This window comes from Lithobates pipiens, unplaced genomic scaffold (assembly GCF_037356315.1).
Source record: "Lithobates pipiens isolate NorthernLeopardFrog02 unplaced genomic scaffold, aLitPip1_a1.2 Scaffold_18, whole genome shotgun sequence".
Taxonomy (NCBI): domain Eukaryota; kingdom Metazoa; phylum Chordata; class Amphibia; order Anura; family Ranidae; genus Lithobates; species Lithobates pipiens.
Window position 1 is genome coordinate 133,535,069 of NW_027507758.1, and position 16,253 is coordinate 133,551,321.

Sequence of the window (16,253 nt, forward strand, 5' to 3'; positions counted from 1 at the left end):
GCTTCACAAAATTTCAGCAGACAGCAGCATTCAGCCAGAACAAAGTCAAATTACTGTATATGTCATTACTGTCAAAGTTGTGCAGACTGGTCATAGCTGATATATGATCCAGATGCTGCAAGAGCCTGATTATCGTTTCTCTGCATTCCTAAATTTTCATTCTCCTAGATAACAGCATAAATCTCTACCAGATATTACAATCTCAATTGCATCAGTGAAAATTAGAATTTATAAAGCTGAAATCTTTCATTAAACAAGTGCAATAATGTCACAGAAAAAACAGCTGCAAGTTAAACATGTTTTAGTCAAATAAATATGTACCTTATATTACTTTTTTTTAGACAATGTTTACACAGCCTTGGATGCAGGTGCCATATGCATGACTTTGGGCAATCTCCTGTCTGTTATTTAAATGCTTCCATAATTAGGGAGCATGCAAGAGAAAGCATTAAAGCAGCACTCCATACAAAACAACAATATAAAAATAGCTCATAAAAGAAAAAAAAACGCTTTTGCTGTACTATTTAAAGTGACATTAAGGGTTCATTATTTTTTTTTTTTTTTTAAATAACAAACATGTCATACTTACCTCCACTATGTAGCTCGTTTTGCACAGAGTGGCCCTGAACCTTCTCCTCTGGGGTCCCTCTGCGGCTTTCTTGGCTCCTCCCTGCATCAGATACCCCCCTGGGAGAAGCACTCTCCCCGGGGGGGGGGGGGGTTACCTTGCAGGCACGCTCCCGAGTCCAGCATTCGGCGTCCATAGCCAATGGCTGTGCTGCTATCAACAGCCAAGAACCCACTATCAGAGAGACGACACGTCATTCAAAGGTTCACTTAAATAAAATGGGGGGGGGGCGGTCACTGACAGGTGTTTTTCACCTTAATGCATAGGATGCATTAAAGCGGTTCTGCACCTAAAATAAAAATATTAAAAGCCAGCAGCTACTAATATTGCAGCTGCTGACTTTTAATAAAATCACACTTACCTGTCCCAGGGTCCAGCGATGTCGGCGGCAGGTGACGAGCGATCGCTCGTCTTGCTGCTGCCCCCGCTGCCATCCTCTGTCAGGGAATCGGGAAGTGAAGCATTACAGCTTTACTGCCCGGTTCCCTACTGCGCATGCGCGAGTCGCTCTGCGCATCTCTTATGGTCCCCCGCTGTGTCTCTGGGAACTGTGTGTTTCCCAGAACACAACGGGGGGCGGGGCATCTGCGGGGGTCTGCGGCGGTCTGGCCGGAAGTGGGTGCAGTTACCTGGATTATCCAGGTAACTGCACCCCCCTCCCCCCTGAAAGGTGCCGATTGTGGCACCGGAGGAGGGGAGGGATCAGATTAGCGGAACTTCCCCTTTAGGGTGAAGAACCGCTTTAAGGTGAAAAAACACAAACTTTTACATCCCCTTTGACCTCAGTCCAAAGATTCCAAATACTCCCACACACACACACATTCATTTTTTCTGCTGCTAGATGTCCACAGTCTGATGGTGAGCATCATTCAACCCACTTCCCCAGAGCCCAGGTTTTAATTGAACAGTTAAAAGAAATGATGAGCTCATTCCTCAGTCACTCTGATTTCACTTCCTATTGGCATGCATGTTGTCATCAACTTAACCAATTGGCTTTTTGTATTGCTTCTTCCTCTCAGCTCTGCTATAGAATGGCCATACGAAGGCTGATACCAGTTAAAATTCACTTACACTGCTTGCATTTAATACATTTAATTATGTATTCATGAAGAAAGAGTTGCATTAATTTGTGTATTTTGTATCTGCTTAGAGTTCATCTTTAAAGGTTAATCAATCTGTAGGATTTGGCACAGGAAAGTATCAGAACAAAAAGATGCAGCACAAAGTGAAGCAAACACTGCACTAAAAAATGGGCACTTAATAAGCCGTTTGGCTCAGTTCACCCTTTTGTCACAAGAGTCAAGAGAAGGGTCAATACCATCCAAATTAGGACTAAGGTGCCCATACAGCTGTCTTAATGTAAAATTGAAATTTGTTTAACAACTAGACTGAAACTACTTGCCAGCTATAACCTGTTTGACCCCTACCACTATATCACTACCCTATTCAGCATTGTCCATAACAGCTTGTAGACCGCCTGCCATTTGACAGCGGCAGAATGGCTCCCCTGCGCGAATTGCCGTAGCTGTACAGTGGCCACTTTAAGGGGTATAGGTGGCGTGCGCGCGCCGCGGTACTGAGGAGAGAATGCGCGTGCTTGGTGGCTGCGATGTCCGCCGGGCACCCGCGATTGCTCCTGACAGAGCTAGAACGAGGATCTGTGTGTGTAAACACGCAAATCCACGTTCTGGCAGGGGAAAGGAGACAGATCATGTGTTCCTAGTATATAGGAAAACAGATCGGTCTCCTCCCCCAGGCAGGCCCATGCCCCCTACAGTTAGAACACACTGAGGGAACACATTTAACCCCTTGAGTGCCCCCTAGTGTTAACCCTTTACCTGCCAGTGAAATTTATACAGTAATCAGTGGCTATTTTTAGCTCTGATCACTGTATAAATGTCAGTGGTCCCACAAAAGGGTCCTATCTCTCCGCCACAATGTCGCAGTTCCAAAAAAAATTGCATATCGCGGCCATTACTAGTACAAGAATTTTTTTTTAGAAAAATGCCATAAACCTATTACCTATTTTGTAGACGCTATAACTTTTGCGCAAACCGGTCAATATACGCTTGTGATTTGTTTACCAAAAATATATAGAAGAATATATATATCGGCCTAAACTGAGGAAGACTTTTTTTTTATTTGGGGATATTTATTATAGCAAAAAGAAAAAACTATTGTGTTTTTTTCAAAATTGGCACTCTTTTTTTGTTTATAGCCTGTCAGGAAGGGGGTAAATTCTTCCGGGGCTGAAGTGGTTAAACCCCATTAACAGGATGTCATAGTCCTCCTTTCAGCCAAAGCCTGCTAATAGCTGTAAAAAGTCATAAAACAAAATGGTTTGTGCAAACACACATTCTGAGTTTTATTTTGTAACCAAACACACCTATATTACAAAGGGCAAAAGACTGAAAATACATTAAGTCTCCTAAACAAACTATGTATAGGCTTTAGATTACATTTGGTCTCTATCAAATTGTAGTTTCACTCATTTACTAAATATGTTGGCTGTTGAATTGGGAAACATTGTCATCTAAAAACAGATATACTAATCTCTGCTAAAACACTTTAGCACACCTCTTAGAACCTTTGAATGTTGCGTTATTTCTGTGAATGCCCTTTTCAGAGACCATAAAAGATGGCTGCATCTGCAGCTCAATGACTTCATGTCTAACTATGAAAGAATGCCAAGGTCAGACAAAAAACAAAAGGCAGAAACAAAAACTACACTGATAACAAAATGCTCCTAATCCAGCATATCATCAATATCCAGGCAGTGTGCAATAATAAACTAGATATGACATCTACCAGCAGATATAAACATCAACAGAGGAGTATGTGGTACAGTTTTTAAACATCCTGGGCATAAAAGAAGTTCCTGTTTATTACAACACCCACATGGTGAACCACTGTCATGGCAGTACAGGGGAGAGGGTCAGTGGGCTAGCCAGCCATCTGCCCCATATTTTGTGGAACACTTTAGTCCTCTTACGGATGTCAAAGGTAAGTTTATATAGATCATTGACAAGTTTCAGCCACATATTCTGCGTTGGGGTCTCTGACCCTTTCCACGTCAGCAGGAGGGACTTCTTTGACATAGAAATAGAGGATGCAAAGTAGTCTCTTAGCCTGAAGCTGGACAGCAAGGTCACCAAATATGCCCAGCAGACAGTTTTTAGGGTGCACTATATTTGGAAAACCCAGTGCAGAAGATATAAAGGAGCCTATGTCAACCCAAAAGTCGTGTAGAGGGGGATAGTTCCATGTTATACAATCTAGAATGGGTGAGGTGCGAATGATGGAAAATTTTTAGTTAAATCACCCTGTCCCTTGAGGAGATCACAGAGATTTTGAACATATCACAGAACTCAAACCAATCCTCTTCTGTGATAGAGATATCAAAGGAGGCCCACCTCTCGAGCCCTCCGAAACCTAGGGTTAGTGCCTGTCATGAGAGTGGAGTAATACCAGGATAGAGGTTTTGTCTGGTCCGGGTCTCTCAGAAGTTTTTCCAGGTCAGGTACCTTAATAGGAGGGATCAGAGAACCAAACTGAGTGCTTAGCATGTCTGAGTTGGTAATAGTAAAATAGGTAAGTTGATGGGATGTCAAAGTCTGTCTGTAGTTGAGAAAAGGATTTAAAACCATGTAGTGTATATACCGTATATACTCGAGTATAGGCCGACCCGAATATAAGCCGAGGCCCCCAATTTACCCCCAAAAAACTGGAAAACGTATTGACTCGTGTATAAGCCGAGGGTGAGACATGGCTGTCCATCCCTGTGTGTCCGTCCATCCCTGTGTGTGTGTCCGTCCATCCATCCCTGTGTGTGTGTCCATCCATCCATCCATCCATCCATCCATCTGTGTGTGTGTCCGTCCATCCATCCCTGTGTGTGTATCCATCCATCCATCCATCCCTGTGTGTGTGTGTGTGTGTGTGTGTGTGTGTGTATTCATCCATCCATCCATCCCTGTGTGTGTGTGTGTGTGTGTGTGTGTGTGTGTGTGTGTGTGTATCCATCCATCCATCCATCCATCCCTGTGTGTGTGTGTGTGTGTGTGTATCCATCCATCCCTGTGTGTGTGTGTGTGTGTGTGTGTGTGTGTGTGTGTGTGTGTGTGTCCGTGCAGCCTTGTGTGTGTGTCCAGCCTACCTGTGTCCCAAGCCTCCGTCCCGAGCCGCCGTCGTCCCGAGCCTCCTCTGTCCCGTGCCTCCTCTGTCCCGTGCCTCCTCTGTCCCGTGCCTCCTCTGTCCCGTGCCTCCTCCGTTCCGTGCCTCCTCCGTCCCGTGTCGTGCCGATGGATCGCCGCTCTTCTCGGCGGCCATTCTACAATTCAAAAGCCGCGCCTCCGTCCTCCGCCTGTGATAGGCGGAACACTCAATTTCCCAGCAGCCTGTGTTCCGCCTATCACGGACATCCTCTCATACTCGTCCGTAGTATGAGAATGAACGGATGTCCGTGATAGGCGGAACACTGACTGCTGGGAAATTCAGTGTTCCGCCTATCACAGGCGGAGGCGGAGAAGGAGGCGCGGCTTTTGAATTTTAATGTCCGCCGTCTGTCTGCTCGATACGCTGATCGAGCAGTCAGACAGCGGTGACTCGAGTATAAGCCGAGGGGGCACTTTCAGCCTCAAAAAAGAGGCTGAAAATCTCGGCTTATACTCGAGTATATACGGTAGATAAAATAGGTATTTTCCTCTGTTTAATGTCCATCTGATGGGGTCAGGTATACAACATAAGATGATGCAAGGTGTGTGCTAATGAGGTCAGCTGCTAAACTCCTTCCAGTTTCATATCCAAAGTCCACCCAGGAAGTACTGGAGAAATTTTTCATACAGCCAGCTGGACACCGAGTTTCTTTCTCCTTAGAGCACATTTACATCATTATCACGGTATGACTATGATCTTGTGAGATACTCATGTGGTTCTTCCCTGTTAATGGTCCAGTTTCTGTGAGTTCCAGGGGTCATCTGTGCAAGCTAAAGGCTGCAGCTTGGTTACAGCCGAACACCCTTTATGCTTGCCATCTGGTAAGCAGACTTAAGTTACAGTAGTTGGGGACTTTCAAACTGTGTGAAGTCACCATGGTGTCATTGGAGGATTGGTTATGATGGACTTATATATATATATTTTTTTCTGCTGACATTTTAATCATTTCAATTATTTTTACTGGCGCAGGTTTTTTCTCTTTTTTCTGTTATTTTTGTGTGTATCCCACATTGAGTTTGCTGCTTGTACAGTGTTTTTTATATCCCCTAGCGTTCCTTTTTTCCTTACATAGAACATAACTCCTTAAGGTTAGGGTTGAACCACAAGGGACTGTTGGGGGAGGTCTCCAATGAATCAGTGAACATTTTTGCAAATATCGTTCGGGACAGGGAGAGGGAGGTTTGGATTATCGGCATGCCCTGTCCAGGTGGTGTGCATCCCCTATAGAAAATGTTGTGGAGTGTCTCAAATGAGCAAACCATGGCTCCCTCAGTAGTGGAGCAGGAATTATCAGAGCAGAAAAGGTCAGGCGGTCTTCCCGAGGGACTTTCGACGGAGTTACGACTGAGTTACGACGGACTTTCCGAAAGGACTTGCTCACACACGAACAGACTAAAGACCGTTCGTTTTGAACATGATAAGGTACGACGGGACTAGAAAAGGAAGTTCGATAGCCAGTAGACAATAGCTGCCCTTGCGTCGTATTTGGTCCATCGAACTAGCATAAAGACGAACGGTTTTCCCGATAGGAATTGAGTCCGTCAGACAGATTTGAAACATTTTCTATTTCTAGGTCCGTCTGAATTTTTTTAAAGAAAAACGATCGGACTATCCCACACACGATCGGACTATCTGCCGGAATGATCCCATTGGACCTATTCTGCCGGAAAGTCCGTTCGTGTGTATGCGGCATTAGGGTGGAGCCAATCATGAATGTTAAGCGGCTGGGATGCCAGGTAGTAAAGGTAGAAGTTAGGGAATGCCAGACCTGCCATATGTGAGGGGAGGCGCAGAGTTTCTAGCGTAACTCTAGGGAACTGACCGTTCCAAAAGAATGCAATACAGATGGAGTCAATGCTTTTAAAAATTTATTTGGGAATTTTGCAAGGTGAATTAGCCTGTCGGGGAATTAGTAGACCAGACTGTGTAGACTGCACAGAGAGAACCAAAAATGCATGTAAGATGAATAATAATGATGTTTATTAAGATAAGATAAATAAGTAAATACAAACAGTGCACAACCAACCCAACAAAACCCCACACACAACAAATAGTATATAAAGCAGGGGTAAACCAGTAAGTCAGGCCAGGGTCAAACAGCAGATAAGCAAGTGGACAAGGGATGTTCCTGAAACAAACGATAGCCAGGCCAAGGTCATACACAGGGAGATCAGTAGATGAGGGACAGGGAAGGAATGGATCAGGCTGTAGGGTAAGGTAATGGTAACAGGAAAGCAGGCAGAACTGGGTTGGGATAAGCTGGGGAACAGGGTCAGATGCAGGCTCAAGATCGGGTAACAGGCAAGCAAGGTCAGGGCACAAGGAGAGAGATACCAAGGCGATGAGAGTACTCATCAGCTAGGTATTTATGAGACTGCCAGTAATTGTCCTCCCATAACACCTGAGCGCAGAAGGTGTTGTCTGCTCCACACTGCCAGGATCCATCCGCTGGTGGACGCCAGTACTGTTGCGCAATGACGACAACACCAGCAGGGAAAAGCTTCCCTGACAGTTCCAAACTGCCAGGAGACACCTGCTGGTGGACCTCAGTACTGCGCGCCAAATGACAGATATTACCAGTGGATGGAACTTTTCCTAACATAGCCATAACATATAATAGTTTAGGTAAGTAAATCATTTTAAGGACATTATCTCTCCCCATGAGATCCAGAGGCAGATCTTTCCACTGTTTGGTCTGTCTGTAGTTGTAGCAGTAGGGGACGTAGATTATTGCCAATATACCAAAATAGTGTTAACTGAACTATAACCCCTAGATATCTAAAAGGGGTAGTGACTTTAGAGTTTGAGTGAATCAGCAGGAGTACAGTTTGATCTAGTGGAAATAGGATAGATTTATCCCAGTTCACCCAACGTGTTAACTTCAGACAAGAGGTTCTCAAGAGAATTATGAGGGTCTGCCAGATAGACTAAAGTATTGTCAGAATAGAGGGATATACACTCTTCAATGTTATTTATAGGAAGACCTTTAATAATCGGAGAGCTACGGATCCTTACAGCAAGAGGCTCCATATCCAAAGCAAACAGGAGGGGCGATAAGGGACACCTCTGCCTGGTGCCTCTAGTAATCGGAAAGGGCTCAGCGACCTGAGAGTTAACTCTCAGTTGGGCAAGTGATGATGTGTAGAGAAGCCGTATCCACACTACGAGTCAGGGGCCAAACCCATACAGATGCAATACCCAAAATAGATAAGGCCACTCTACACTATCCAAGGCTTTACAAGTGTCACAATCACATGGGTAAAGGTACAGTCATGGGATAGGTCAAACTGTGGAACAATTTACAAATATTCATTCTGGTTGAATGGCCTGGTATAAATCTCCCTTGATCACTCCCAACCAATTTTGCAACAACCCCATTTAGACGATTGGCCAGGATCTTGACCAGAATTTTAACATCCCCATTAATAAGAGAGATAGGTCTATAAGAGTCACATTTGAGCTGATCTTTTCGTGGTTGGAGTAGCAAAATAATTAAAGCCTCTCTCATAGAAGGAGGGAGCACTCCAACTTTCAGGGCCTCGTTATATGTATTGAGTAAGATGGGACTCAATAGGTGTCGAAATTGTGCATACCATTCAGCTGGAAAGCTATCCAAGCCCGGCGTCTGAGTCGGGAGCTACGAAATTGCCAGGGAGAGCTCCTCAACAGAGAAAGGTTCGTCCAATTCAGTCTGGTCTTGGTCAGAAAGTCAAGGAAGCACCGCCTGGGTCAAGTAGTCGTCCAATTTGGCATCAGAGTAGTGGGCCCTGGTAGTGTATAAATCATGATAGAAGGCAAGGAAGACGTCTGTTACCTCCTGAGGGACATCAGTAACTGTATCATGAGAAGTTAGAATCCTAGGAATAGAGATGGGAGTATGGTCCGGCCTAGTTAGATATGCAAGTAGGTGACCCGCCTTATTGCCGTGCTCAAATGACTTCTGAGTGAAATGGAGCATATGTTTTTTAGTGAGGTCCAAGAGGTGGAGCTCATATTCTCCATATTCTCTACGACTGTGTAGCCATGAGGTCTGGGTAGCCAGATCAGGATTCCCAGCATATGCTGCTTCTGCAGCTACCATCTTATTTTCTAGATCCTCAGTGCACTGCTGGGTGTTCTTGCACAAAATTCCAGTAATGGACATAAAGATCCCTCGTAGCATGGCCTTATAAGCTTCCCAGGCAGTTGAGGACCCAACAGTGCCCTGATTTGTGCGCCAATAATCCGCAATGTTCTTCCTGCTGTCATTCTGTACTATCTCATCCTCCAACCAATGGGAGTTCAGCCGCCAGACAAAAGTACTCAAGTTTGGCAGGAGGAGGATAGCCACAGAAAGGGGGACATGATCAGCCATCCCTTGGGGAAGGTAGGAAGTCGTCTGCACTTCAGGGAGTACTATAAACGGTAGAGAATGCCATATCTATACATGACATAGTGTGGAAGGAGTCAGGGTGGCAATAAAAATGTCACTCACAGCTCAGTAAGACCATACACTTGGATCCAGTCAATAAATGAAGGGTAGGGTCTACCCCCACTCCCCAAGTGGTCCATGGCAGGGTCAAGAACAGCATTAAAGTCCCCAATATAGAGCAAAGGGCCAGGCATTCTAGACAGCAGCATCAGGGATAAATTGGAAAGTAGGTCTGAGGAAAATGGGGGAGGAACATATATGTTCACTAGTGTAAATACTATAGAGATAATTTGGATAGTAAGTATAATAAATATCCCCTCTGGGTCCATCTTAAACCACTGGATTTCAGCCAGGAGGTATTTTGGTAGCAGGATAGAAGCTCCACGGGAGTAGTTTGTATGTGTATTGTGGTACTGTGTAGCCAGCCAAGGGCGTTTATTGGACCGCAGTTCAGCATTTGATGAGGTGAGTCTCTTGAAGGCAGACAATATGTGGCTTATATTTAAGGAAGGAGAAAACCAAGGACTGCTTAAGAGGTGAGATCAAACCCCCGACATTCCAAGAGATCAGTTTTAGCACATTAGCCATATTCAGTCATATACAGCATAACATAGGGAGAGTCAAAGGGGGAGATGCAAAACAACATATAAAACATTGCACAAGAGAGACACCAAAATAAATGTACTGTAGCAACAGAAATGAATATGCAATAGGAGCAGAAAAAACAGCAGCAGAAAAAAAAACTAGAAGTCCAGCCAGTACTAACAACTAAAATTTGTGAGAGGCCAAAAATGAAAAAACAAAACAAAATCCCTTTCCCCCCTACCCCGCTCCACCATCCCAAACATAGTGAGCTTTGGTTCCCTAAACAAGAAAACAAAAACCTGTGGCCTCGCCACTTACTGGAGTGGGGGAGGTAGTGGGTCCACAGAGGCTCTCTGTAAGGGTGAAGGTTCCATCCGGCAGGATGTAAAAAGTAGCCTGTAAAAGAAGGCACAAATTGTGGTAGTCATATAAGGCAAGGCAGGGGTTACCCGCTGATTAGGACAGGTGTTATAGCCTACAATGGCATCTCACAGTTCCGTCACACGGGTTACATACAGAAGAAGGAAAGAAGGGATGGGTGCAGTCCTTGGGTTATTTGTAGAAATGGAGTGTAGGAGGCACCACAGGTGCTCAAGCTTGCTTCAGGTGAGATAAGTAGTGAGGCAGAGAGGAAGAAAAACTACTGAGTACAGCATCAATTGTGGTGTTGTCTAGGTTGTTTCCCAAAATAAGTGTCTATCCAGGCCATATCATCCTTTGGACAAGTGCAGAAGTGAGCATTACCCTCAAGGATGATCTGCAGCTTAGCAGGGAAGAGCATCATTGTGACAGGCCTTCAGCACAGAGGCGGTCTTTCACCGCAGCAAAGGATATGCGCTGGTGCTGAACTTCAGCCGAGAAATCTGGATACATGAAGATATTGTTACCATTAAACTTGAGCGGGCCTGCTTTTCTAAAGCAAAGCACAGGAAAAAAAGGTATAAGTCACAAATTTTTCCAGAACAAGAAGTAGAAAGGAACAGGGTATACCCAACACGGCCCAATGCCTTATTAGCATCCCTGGTCTGTTAACAGGCAGCAACATCAGTGTTCTCTGACAATCTGAAACACAAAAAGTAAAGGACTGCAGTCAGCCTGCTGAGCCTTAGGGCAAAAAAAGAGAGGGGTCAAACAGCAATCAGCTCCCTTTGAAGTGTGCTTATAGGAGGCCCGGGACTGCCAACCACCTACAAGATTTAAAGCCTAGAAGCCGGCAGACGAGCTTCCTTCTCCTTGTATGCAGATCTTATTACCTTCTGGCTCATCCACCACGTGTTTTTCAATGGATTTTTTACACATTTTGTTCTACAGACTGCATAGAAAATAAAGTAATTTTTGCAAGACAAGATTACCAAAAGAAAGCCCTGCTTGTCCTGAAAAAAACAACAATATAAGTATTACTTTGTTATCTTAAAGAAAAAGATTGGATTTACATTGATACTTTAAGTAGGGTATTGTCAAAGAACAGTTTTATAGTGGGAATGTAAAAATTGCTCTGGTCCATAAGCGGTATACAGTGGTTAACTAACCCAATCCAAGTTTTTTTTTTCACTTTAGTGTAGTGTTTTTGCAAGGGGGAGAGAGACTTCAGTAAAGAACTGGACCTTGCTTGTAGCGTGCTTTATTATATGACAAACCGATAAACATTTTGGCTAAAAAGGAAAGGTCACACTATGTTTTCTTCTGCCACACTCAATAGTTATAAGGATATGTTCCCTGGTCAAACTTTTACAGCTTCCTATTTCACTTGACAGTTTAAAAGACAATGGGGACATTTGTCAAGCAAATTAGGGACACAACTAGATTCAAATGAGACTACCTCCCACTTAGAAAAGTATTTGTGACAGGTTTAAAGTGTATGTGCAACACTGTGCATCTAAATTACTAGGCAGTCATTTGTGGCACATTTGAAATTAGCAATTTCTTGCAATATCTCTTGCAAATAGAGAAAAACCCATCATATAAGGACATTCTCATAATGGTTATCACATAGAAAACAACACTGTTCCATGTGCTTTTAAGACTTGCCTACATTCTCAGTTTTACCTGTCTAGCTTGGTGATTTGTTATGCCTTAGAACCATTAAAAAAAAGCAGAAATGTTTACTCTGTGCTGGTCAGAGGTTACACACTGCATCACATTTTGCCTTTTTGTACAGAATTTTAATGAACTAGGAACAGGCTTACTCTGCAATGTTTAGGAGTGAAGAAAACATCTCATCAGTGAACACTATATACCTTGTTGCAGCTGTGAAATATTCATGAGCCTTGGACATGAGATAACATTTAAGGCAGTTACTAGATTGTTCTAATGAGGAATCCTGCTGCTGTTCACAGTTCTTAAAGCAAACATGGTACACAGCAGATTCCATGAAAGAAGCATCCAGTTGAGAAAGAAAAATACTGTAGCATTCTAATGTATTTTCCATGTTGAGACTAAGTAAATGTACAGACGTGAATGAGATAAGTTTATCAAAGCTTGACATACAGTATGAAGGTATTTGACCTGAGGGTTCCCGAATTTGTAGACATCTAGGTTTATTGGAAAGCTAATTTCAGTTAAAATCTACCTGGCAGCCTGCCTCATTCAGTGTGCTAGACTTTCATAGAAATAAAGAGTACAAAATTGCAATTAACTACAGAACTCAAACAGCTCTTCGTTGTTGATGGCCTACACAAAGGGCTGCTTAATTGGACCCTAGGAAGTTAGCTTAAACCTTCACTTTAAATCACAGAAGAGAATGCGCTTATTTGAAAGATTTTACTACCCATATAATTTTTTACATTCACTTTGTCCATCTAACATTAAAAAAAAAAAAAATTCACCTTCGCAATGTGGATGAAATATATATACAGTGCAAGTTCAATCTAAGCCCTAAACAATTTTTAAGTCTTTTCGTTTTTCAGAAATAATCAGTGCAACATTTTTCATCAGTGAAATAACTTATTTATAGATTAAAGCTCAACTGCAGGCAGATACTAAAAAAAAAGAAATGAATGCAGTAACATTCATTAAAATAATTTAATGTACCGGTAATTTTAATTAAACTAGTGGCAGTACAATGAATGCTTTTGATTTTGGACTCTTGTACAAATTCTGTATTGCATCAGTTCGACTGGGCCACCACTTTCCAATCAATCTCTGTTGCAGTGTAAAATGCTTGCAATAAACATGTAGGATTACAATGAACATAGACATTTTGACCACTTAAAAATACTGGGTTATTGAGTTTGTGCTAGGCCTAAATAGTCTCTATTGGTATATTTTTAACTATCTGCTTTCATACCTACATAAACCTGATCAGTTTAAAAAGACAGCTTCTGAAAATGGTGTGAATTGATAACTTCCTGTGCTCACTGTTATCAATTACATTGCTACAAATTGACCTACAAAACCATGCTTCCTCTTTGTTATGCACAATAGGAGAGGTGTGGTGTTCTGTAGTCCTATATTGGGAATAGTGAATGTTGTCACCCTAGCACAGGAAGTGTGTTACTGGTAAAATCACCAGGTAATAACAAAGGAAGAAAGGATTTAAAAGAAAACGAATGCAGTTAAAAAGGATCTAAGGACCTGCAAGCTGCAATATAATATTTTTTTGGGGGGGGTTAAATTATTATATTATTAATTATAGAATTTTACAAAAGGTTTCAAAGGAGTGTTCTACAAAATAACCAACATTTTACATAACAGAAATAAATACTTGTCTCTGGTAGAGGACAGGTCTTTTAATTCCTGCCTATTTTAAAATAATCTCTCCAGAAAGCACTGTCTACTAAAGAAAGGGATGCTTTCTCTCGTTTCTCTCAGAAAATGCCAGCTCTTCCCAGAGAACTATTTGCAGATCATTTAACAACTCTGTACTCTGTTGCACTACAAAAAGTTAGCAGGGTGTAAAAGACAGCAACTGTGACAGACCCAACTGGTACAGAGGCTCTTGGAGGGGACTAGCGGCAAACAGCCTACCCACTGATTATGGCCAATGGAGGAAACCAGGGATTTTGTCTGCTTCTTCTGGTCAGAGCATGGTAAAGAGCTCTGTTCAACCTCTGATCCCATGGAGAGAGGAGATCATTCTCCAACTGTTGCTGACCAGTCTAAGAAGGGGTGGGATCCCCGATTAATCAAAGCACTGTCTAGGTGACTAGCTGTTAATTAGCTTACTGTTTATTTAGGTTGCTGTTTATGTTAGCTGTTCCTTAGATGTGCTAATGATATCATTGTTTACAGTTTGCACTGTTTAGGATAATGTGATCAGGCTCTTATCTGATTTTGTGTGGTATATATTCTGTGTGAACTTACAATAAAGTCTGTTCCAGTTTGCACCTAAGCTAGTGTCACCCAGCTCTTGTGTGCAATGCTCAGCTACAATACCTGGGTCCCTAGATCCAGAGTGCAGGAAGCTGTATGCTGGCGGAGGCACCCAAGTGGGGTGCCAAGCGGTCCATCAAAGCAACATTGCACTGCTTTCTTTTAATATAGTTGAACTCCAGACAGCTATTTTTTTTTAAGTACCATTAAGTATATTTTAAATACTACCATCATAAAAATGTTTACATTCCTATAATAGCCTGCACAATGGAACACAGAGTGAAATAGTGAGAACCAGAATGGTGAGATCCGAGATCCGCATGTAGGGGAAGGGAGGTGACCAAGAAAGTAGACATCCATTGAATGGTTCCGTACCAATGCTAAAATTTTCAGGGGAAAGGGTGTCACAAAAAATGCTACCCTCACACACCTTCTTGTGACATTGTCTTTTTCTATGAAGGTCAATTACTCACTAAAGATTAAAACTTTTTATTCTCCTCTATTATGAGGAAGTCTTGTTCAAGTTATTGAAATCTACTGCATATAACTAACTTTCTATAGAACTTTCTATAGAATATTTTATTTTTTAACTTTTATTTTGTACAATATGACAAAGCCAAAAGCTCTTTTTAGCAATAACAAAAATCAACTACAGCATAATCTGTTGATGTTATATTCAAACCACAATTCAACCCAACACAATGGCAGTACTTCACTCACTGCTGAAATCATTTTGAGAATTGCCAACAAATCTACTACATAATACAATAAATAAGTTCTATTGTGCCAGCAAATTACAAGTATATTTGTAAAGCTTAATGCTTATGTTAAAAAACACCCAACGTGTACAGCAATAAATCAAAACCTGACCTAACCACCCACCAGTAAGATTTACCCCAAGTGAACTTTGAAGCAGCAAACTGTGGAGAAGGTGTAGAATATTAAACTGCATATATAAAGTGTCTACAATAGTAAGGGCATAAAAATACAACATTTATAGACAGTGCCCCCTGCAAATGTAATAAATGTGGACTGAAAAAAAATAACATGTTTAAGCAGTACTGTGTAAAATCCTAAGGCTTAAAAAACAAAGCTAAGCCTTATTTAAACAGTGAATGTCACACAAAAAATCATACCTGAGGGCTGTAAACGTTTATGTTGTTATAAACATGGGAAAGATTACTAAAACATGGAGATCCAGTGTCAAATAGTCATCAAATGTGACCAAATGCAGTAAACACACTGTCAGCAATTTAATCACATGCCCCTTTATAATTATGTAGCTTAAAGGTTTGCTTAATTTTCTCAAAATTATTTTTAACTACAGCACATAAATATATAACCAATACATAATTATGTATCATATACAAGTCATCTATAAAGAAATACATGTTTTTCCCTGAGACTATCTGTAGGTAAAGAGAAAGCATTCTTTGTTTTATTATTCATTGACACACCTAGTGACTATAAAATTTTGGGGGAAAAGTACTAATTTATAGCTAAAATAAGGAGAGCATTTCAAGTACTTGCCAAATAATTCAATAAAAATAATTTATTTATAAAAACACCACACCTTTCCTTTGGGTTTTAGCTGGTGGGAAACTAATAGTCTGGGTACTTGAAAATTACTAAATCATTGCATCTTGATTTAAGAGACTGAAACTTGGCACTTACTTTGCCGAAATATTCAAGAATGTGAAAACCAGGTGGCAGCTGGGTAGAGACTTGGATTTCCCTTTTCAGGTACTGTTCTAATGTAGCAGCAAGGTGCCCCAGGCCCTCTTTCATTTCTTTGTTAAGTTCTTTGAAATCTGAAAGTATACCAGGGTGGGGAAAAGAAGTAGGAGGTAATAAAAGGTGGGCCATCGAGTGGGAGGAAATGAATATATCTTCAACATACACAGTAGGCTTAAAAATGTGGAAACAAAATAAATCACTTGTTCTGCCTATGCCGCACAGACATAAAATATTTCACATCACACAGGTGTTTGAAAATAATTTACCTGTGATACGAATTTTCAGGAATAAAACAGATGTTAAAACAGATGTCAAATGTCAAATGACTAAAGGATTTTACAACACATATTTTTCTTCAAAATGTCG

At 41.8% G+C, this 16,253-nt stretch overlaps 1 protein-coding gene across 1 annotated transcript in view; it reads right to left on the reverse strand.

The window, feature by feature from the left end:
* SMYD3 (SET and MYND domain containing 3) overlaps positions 1–16,253 on the reverse strand; it is an 859,717-nt gene that overhangs the window by 664,546 nt on the left and 178,918 nt on the right. The window contains exon 6 of the mRNA XM_077486140.1: positions 15,825–15,961. Within this exon, the coding sequence (XP_077342266.1) occupies positions 15,825–15,961 (137 nt within the window). The remainder of the gene's footprint in view (positions 1–15,824; positions 15,962–16,253) is intronic.